The sequence below is a fragment of the Tiliqua scincoides genome, chromosome 2, assembly GCF_035046505.1.
Source record: "Tiliqua scincoides isolate rTilSci1 chromosome 2, rTilSci1.hap2, whole genome shotgun sequence".
In the NCBI taxonomy this organism is placed as follows: Eukaryota; Metazoa; Chordata; class Lepidosauria; order Squamata; family Scincidae; genus Tiliqua; species Tiliqua scincoides.
The window spans coordinates 73,933,161-73,940,536 of NC_089822.1; the positions used below are offsets into that span (position 1 = coordinate 73,933,161).

Sequence of the window (7,376 nt, forward strand, 5' to 3'; positions counted from 1 at the left end):
CCACGTGCCTGTATGACCTCCCTACAACGCCTGGGCATGCTCCTGATGAGATGGCGGATAGTCTCCTGAGAGATCACCTCCCAGACCTGGACGAAAGCATCCGCCAACTCCTGGACAGTCTGTGGTGCAACGTGGTGCTGGTGGATGGAGCGAGACATGATGTCCCAGATGTGCTCAATTGGATTCAGGTCTGGGGAACGGGCGGGCCAGTCCATAGCATCAATGCCTTCATCTTGCAGGAACTGCTGACACACTCCAGCCACATGAGGTCTAGCATTGTCCTGCATTAGGAGGAACCCAGGGCCAACCGTGCCAGCATATGGTCTCACAAGGGATCTGAGGATCTCATCTCGGTACCTAATGGCAGTCAAGCTACCTCTGGCGAGCACATGGAGGGCTGTGCGGCCCCCCAAAGAAATGCCACCCCACACCATTACTGACCCACTGCCAAACCGGTCATGCTGGAGGATGTTGCAAGCAGCAGAACATTCTCCCTGCCATCTCCAGACTCTGTCACGTCTGTCACATGTGCTCAGTGTGAACCTGCTTTCATCTGTGAAGAGCACAGGGCGCCAGTGGCGAGGTTGCCAATCTTGGTGTTCTCTGGCAAATGCCAAATGTCCTGCACGGTGTCGGGCTGTCAGCACAACCCCCACCTGTGGACGTCGGGCTCTCATACCACCCTCATGGAGTCTGTTTCTGACCGTTTGAGCAGACACATGCACATTTGTGGCCTGCTGGAGGTCATTTTGCAGGGCTCTGGCAGTGCTCCTCCTGTTCCTCCTGGCACGAAAGCGGAGGTAGCGGTCCTGATGCTGGGTTGTTGCCCTCCTACAGCCTCCTCCACGTCTCCTGGTGTACTGGCCTGTCTCCTGGTAGCGCCTCCATGCTCTGGACACTACACTGACAGACACAGCAAACCTTCTTGCCACAGCTCGCATTGATGTGCCATCCTGGATGAGCTGCACTGCCTGAGCCACTTGTGTGGGTTGCAGACTCTGCCTCATGCTGCCACTAGAGTGACAGCACCGCCAGCATTGAAATGTCACCCAAACATCAGTCAGAAAGCATAGGGACTGCGAAGTGGTCTGTGGTCACCACCTGCAGAACCACTCCTTTATTGGGGGTGTCTTGTTACTTGCCTATGATTTCCACCTGTTGTCTAATAATAAATAATAATAATAAAACTTTATTTTTATCCCGCCCTTCTCCCTAACGGGACCTAGGGCGGCTAACAACATATTAAAAAAAACAAACAGATTTTAAAAACATTAATACATAGCAGATAAAAACATTTAAAAACACACTATAGAGGCCATAAAAACAGTAGTCAGATTAAAAGAGTAAAAGAGCAGATCACTGAGGAAACAAGCCTGTAAAACTAAAAGGTGTATAAAAAAGTTAAGAAGGCCAGAAATCAGAAGGCTTGTTTAAACAACAGTGTTTTCAGGCCTCGACGAAAACTCTCAAGAGAGGGAGCCATTCTCAAGTCAAGGGGAAGAGAGTTCCATAATGTTGGTGCCACTACCGAGAAGGCCCTATTTCTTGCAGCCGCCCCCCGGACCTCCTTGGGTGGCAGCACTTGCAAAAAGGCCTTCTCTGATGACCTGAGAGGACGAGCCGGATTGTACGGGAGTAGGCGGTCTCTAAGATATCCTGGCCCAGAGCAGTATAGGGCTTTAAAGGTCAAAAAACCAGCACCTTGAATTGAGTCTACTCCATTTGTGCAACAGCATGTGAACTTGATTCTCAATTGGTGTGGCTTCCTAGGTGGATAGTTCGATTTCACAGAAGTGTGATTGACTTGGAGTGACATTGTGTTGTTTAAGTGTTCCCTTTATTGTTTTGAGCAGTGTACATTAATTTCAAACTTTTGCCTTTACACCAATGCCTTTACTCTCAAATAGTCCAAAACTCCCCTTTTGACACTCCCCAGCAGTGACAGCTGCAAAGGTTATCTAGAGTCCAGAATTACCAGGCAGGGTAATTACCAGACCAGGCCTCCTGGTCAGAGTTGGTCTTTCTTTTTGTCTGTGGAGCCAGGTCTACCTATCTAGGGCGGATGGAGTGAGGCTCCCCAGCCATAGCCACAGCTGCCATACCCATTGCTAAGGTTCTCCCCCCATCAACTACAGCAAAGGAAGCTTTGGAACTTAGATTCCCAATGTGGAGCCCAGGTCTACCAGTTCAGTACATCCAGCCTCCCAGTCTTTTACTGATTTTGCTTTCTTTCTTTCTTTTTTGCCACCCGCCCGATTGTGTCACCCAGTGCGGTCTGCACCGCCTGCACCTGCCTAGTGACCCCAAACATAGAAAAACTGGAAGCTTATTTTTATTTATTTAAAGTATACTTGATTTTGCTGCCCAATCTGATCTCCTCTTACGTGGCAAGGCTCCATTACAAAATTAGCCCCACCTAGCAGAAAGTGTCCCATTGTCCTGGAGCACAGTTCTCCAGGCAATGCTGAGGCATGACATACAACACTAAAAGATAAGCTGCAGCTTTCAAACCAAAATGGTGATGACATGATCAGGACCAACTAAAATACCACAGTGTAGTTGGCAAGCTTTTGCATTCTTCCAGAATTCTTCTTCAGACTGGATGTTAAGCAAAATAAGTGTTTGAGGGTGGATGGGTGGGTGGTGTGAGCATCTGTTCCATGTCCCAAGTATGTTATGGGATATCCTATACTGAAGAGTTATAATTGTGTTTATTTTACAGGTTTAACTGTAACCAAGCAAGATGCCCAGGGGACAGCATTATTTAGATGGTGACTTTGGAAGGGGGAAGGGATACCCCTCTCTTTCTGCAGAAGAGTAAGCATGGCATCACATTTTATTTATTTATTTAATTTCTACCCTGCTTTATCTCCTGGAAAGGCATCCAAAGTGGCTTACAACATAAAAGCACAATAAAAACCACAAACATTAAAATCTACTTAAAACAAGGCAGCATTAAAATATCACATTAAAAGACTGAAGGCAATAATAATAAAACTAGCAGCAATCAGTAACAGTAAAAAGGAGTCAGACTCATAAAAACCAAACCTGCATAAAAACTCATAATATCCAATATTTAAAAAACCAGGACTCAGAAGTCTGATCTAAATAACCATGTTTTTAGGCCTCGTCAGAAAGCCTCTAAAGGGGGAGCAAGCTAAGAGGGAAGGAATTCCATGAAGTTTGTGCCACTACTGGGAAGGCCCTATTCTGAATTTAATTCATTTCTGCCCAGCATTGCATATATGCAACAGAGATCAAACGTGTACACCTGTGGGCTGGGCAGAAATGGCTTAAGGACAAATATTTATCTTTTAGTTGTGGCAAAGAAGGCAGAAATGGCTCTGTCCATTTTACACCATGCTTGGTGAATGACACTTTACTAAAACTCAAGACATAAGATCAATTCCCAGTTTAAGATAACTATCATTCTAAAGTTAAGGGGGTGCTTGCTTGAATTTCTTGTCACTGTTATGCTTCTGATATGCTGGTTCAGTGCATCCAAGCCCTGAAATCTACAGGTTGCAATGAATAACCCACACTGCCTCTCTGCAGTTTACACAGCCGATCAAGGCAATTGTAGAGTCAATGTGAGAATGGTGGTCCTCAAGTGTATGGGGGAATATAAAAAGTCCGGCAAGAACATACAATACCTTTGTCTGGGGGGAACTAGTTCTGATCTAGTGTTAGTGACAAAATGAGAACAAGTGAATCTCCTATATGAATGTTCTGTGTGTCCAGGGTTAAGTAAAACACAAAAATAAAACAAAAAAAAGCAGAAACCAGAAACTCAATACAAAGATAGACAACAAGATGTGAGAGGGAAAGGAATTTGGGGCAACTGCATTGCAGTGCTTTGATGCTATTTGGAGGAAAAGAGATTCATGGGAAGGCAGGACTGGAGGGGTGTAAATATTGTGAGGATTGCAAATCACTCAGGAAATGCTCCATCAGAGCCCAGACAGGTCAATGGAATATATTCACAAGTAAATTTGCATGAAATTGCATCTTTATGGTGAAAGTCCCCTCAGACCTAGGATATTCAGCAACACTATCAAATTTTCTTCTGAGTACTGACCTGCAGTGGGACTTGGTCCACCTGAGACAGACAGAGCCTCTTGGATGATTTGCAAACATACACACAATATGCAGCTAGTAGTTGAAAATGAAATATTTTTGACCTCAGCTCTTGCACATTTTCAAAACTGATGCTTCCATTTCAACACAAAAGGAGTTCTCCATATTAAACATTTGTTAGAAAGCTATGTAAACTGTCACAGTTGGTGTTTCTCTGCTTTAAACTGCATAGATTCTTGTGCATCTCAAAAGACTAATTCATTTGTTGTAACCTCAGTTTCCATGAACAGCTTATGCTGCAATATGCAGCTTATGCTGCAACTGGTCTCAAAAGTCCCACAAGACTCTTGACTGGCATTTTGCTGCTACAGACAGATCCAGCTCCCCCTCTGGCAGTTGTTTTAATTAAACTGACATTTGATAGAGAACATTGAAAGTTCCCTTTCTTCGCAATGGGTTTTGAAATGACAGTCTCCTTTTTCTTTTGCAACAGGGCTGCTGGGATTGGCGTTTTCGTTTTGGTTCTTGCAGTTTTATTGATCATTGGCTGCTGGTATTATAAAAGGCGCAGTGGTTATAAAAGCCTTTTGGTAAGGATAGCTGGGTTCCTCACAATTACACACAACTAAAGCTCACAACATTATTATTAATTCAATTAGATTTTCTACGATCCCCCAGTACTTAATTTCTTTAAAAAAAGAAACCCAGTGGGCCTTAAAAAAAATACAGTGAACCTAGAATTTATGCTTTCTGCTTCAGAAGTCCTCCCTAATTTTGCATGTGTGAGGACACTTCTGTAAGTTCCTCAGTGGTGAGGGAAGTGCACCCTACCCCTGCTTAGAAGCAATTTCATATCTTTTCTGTGTTGTAGCATTAGGCCTAGTCATAGGAAGCAGATGCTCTGGTTCCATCATGCTAGACAATATACGCAAGAGTTGTCCCACTGAACAGTGTTTTACATGAGTGTTGTGGAGACGCAATACAAGAAAATGACCCCTGCAAAATTCTGACCCCTGCAATGTAGCAACAGAGCTGGGAGAACACCTCTTTTGCACCTGGCACTACGCACATTGGTTTCACCATGGCATGATGTAGGACCAGCTATAGAAGAGAATGGTACACATTTTAGCCTATGTCATTGTGTGACCTCTGGACAGCTAGACTTAAGTATGGACCAAAAAATGTAAGCCTTACACATGCAAAAATGTGCCTAATCTTCTCTCCTACTCCGCATTCCAATTATGTACATTCAAAGGTACCTTTTCTCTTCCTTCTCCTCCCATTTCTCTCTCTGTGTTGCAGAGCAAGAAGTTTGGAGTAGCCACTCTGAGGACCTCAGAAGGTCAAGGAGCCTTGCTGATGGGCTCCAAATTGCCTTTACAGGAGTACAATAGCAACTATAACCATGTGGTAAGATAGTTGTTTCTTTTCCATCTACTAAGTAAACCTTTCCTTGACAGCCCAAGGGATAACCAAGAGGGAGGCTTTTGCCACAGCTCTTACTCTTGATGGTCCCAGCTTTAAGGGGCAGCTGTTTCCACCCCCTTCCCTTGTGGAGAGTAGGAGAGAAAGGCACAAGAGTGGACCTAGTTTGAATTGCAGGCTTGTGAACTGTGGTTTTTGCTATTGATCTTCACCTTTGGTTTGGATGGACAGGGAGAGAAGCAATATTTCTGAGGCTGAAGCTACCGTTCTCAGTAGTAGGATGCTTCTTTGCTGTCGAAAGAGACCTTCATGAACCAAGGGGGAAGGTGTTTACTAACAAGGTGTTTACTAACAAGACTGTTATAAAGACTCTCAATTTGTGAATGCTGACCCAAAGGAGGGGTTAAGGGGATTTGTTTGGGAACAAATGCCTGAAGCTTTTCTTGGGCCTCCAATAAAGAGTTTCAAAAACAAAAACTTAGAACAAAAGCAAGACTGTGGCGCATGTAAATTGTGGTAGGGTGTTTGATTGCTTACATAAAACTGGAAAGCTCCCTTCCCTGGTTCTGAATGGGAAGGTTGCCTTGGGAAATCACTCAATCTGTCTCCCCTCCCCCAATGAACTTTTATTGATTTTGGGGAAAACTTCCTGCTTGGAAGCAGACAGGGAAGCCCATTTTTTCAAAAGGAACCTCACTTCCTTGGTTGAAGAGTAGAAGTTCAGGGGCAAAGCATGGGAGAAATGTTCCCTGTAAAAGGCAGGACAAGGCATCACACTACAGTACAGTATATACCTGAACCATGAAGTATCACCCTGAGAAGAGCAAAGCCTCAGATGGAAATGGCTGGGATTCTGCAGATCCAGGAAGTCTGTTGTCAGATGACTGGCAACACAGGAGGAGGGGCTGGTATGGCTTGTGCCACAAAGAAAACCCTGGATTGCAGTGAATGTGTGGGTCACCAATCCCAGACAAGCCAAAACCCACAGATGTGGTTCCTGGATGTATTTTTCCATTGAATATGTTAATGTTTGGTTTAGGCCTTAGTGGAGCATATGTAAACAAACATATATATTTAACAAAAAATATAAAAACCAAGGCTTTTTAAGAATTAAAAACACATAGTTTCTTATTTTGTAATGTCAGAATGATGGGTTATGGTAAAAAAAAATGTGGGAAATCTTTCAGGGACACTTTGCAACTTAGTTTAGGTACTTATATAACTTCCTAATCTTTCTGTGCATATGGTTATATTTTTCTTCTCTCAAATTTCTTGACACAGATGCCTGATGCTCCACCAGCATATGACAAAATCCCTACCAGCCCATTGCCACCACCTTATGCACCATGAAGCTGGACCAATAAGAATGGAAATGTGTGCTAAGCCATGGCTCAAACACATGTGCTATTTTTCATTTCTAGCAGTATTTTAAGAAAAAGAACAGATGCTATTATAAATAGCCCCAGAAATTATTATTGCTTAAGACTATCCAGCTGTTTCCTATTGCATGAGATATCTGGGGTGTTGCTATCACAACCTTTGTATATTCATTCCAATTATCTGCAGTCATTAGCATAAGATATACTATGAGATTTTATTCTACAAGTCTTATTCAATGAAATGCATAATAAATACTGAAAAGCAAAAAACAGGCCTCCTCAAATCCATGGAATTTTTAAAAATTGCACAAGTTCCATTGCTCTCTTTGGTCTTTTTGATATTCTGCTAAAAAATGTAAATGTAAATGAGCAACATTCTCTTTGTTTCAGACAAACCAGTCTAGCAGAGGACACCCATGCAGGTCTGTCATGCAGAATCACTTCACTGAGCTTACTAGACATGAGTTGTACGAAGTGAGATGGGGATGATTTCAA

General features: G+C 43.3%; 1 protein-coding gene across 1 annotated transcript; it reads left to right on the forward strand.

Annotated features, from left to right (window-relative positions):
• The first annotated feature begins 2,743 nt into the window (after window positions 1-2,743).
• Window positions 2,744-6,852, forward strand: MLANA (melan-A). Its single transcript, XM_066618582.1, has 4 exons — window positions 2,744-2,817; window positions 4,571-4,667; window positions 5,380-5,487; window positions 6,784-6,852. Exons 1-4 carry the CDS (start codon window positions 2,744-2,746, stop codon window positions 6,850-6,852), a joined length of 348 nt encoding a protein of 115 aa, XP_066474679.1.
• The last annotated feature ends 524 nt before the right edge of the window (window positions 6,853-7,376 follow it).

Excerpts from the sequence above, each read along its gene's own strand:
- MLANA (XM_066618582.1), top strand. The coding sequence starts at position 2,744 with ATGCCCAGGGGACAGCATTATTTAGATGGTGACTTTGGAAGGGGGAAG. Across the intron at positions 2,818-4,570 it reads CCCTCTCTTTCTGCAGAAGA|GGCTGCTGGGATTGGCGTTT; the intron begins GTAAGCATGGCA and ends CTTTTGCAACAG. Across the intron at positions 4,668-5,379 it reads GTGGTTATAAAAGCCTTTTG|AGCAAGAAGTTTGGAGTAGC; the intron begins GTAAGGATAGCT and ends TCTGTGTTGCAG.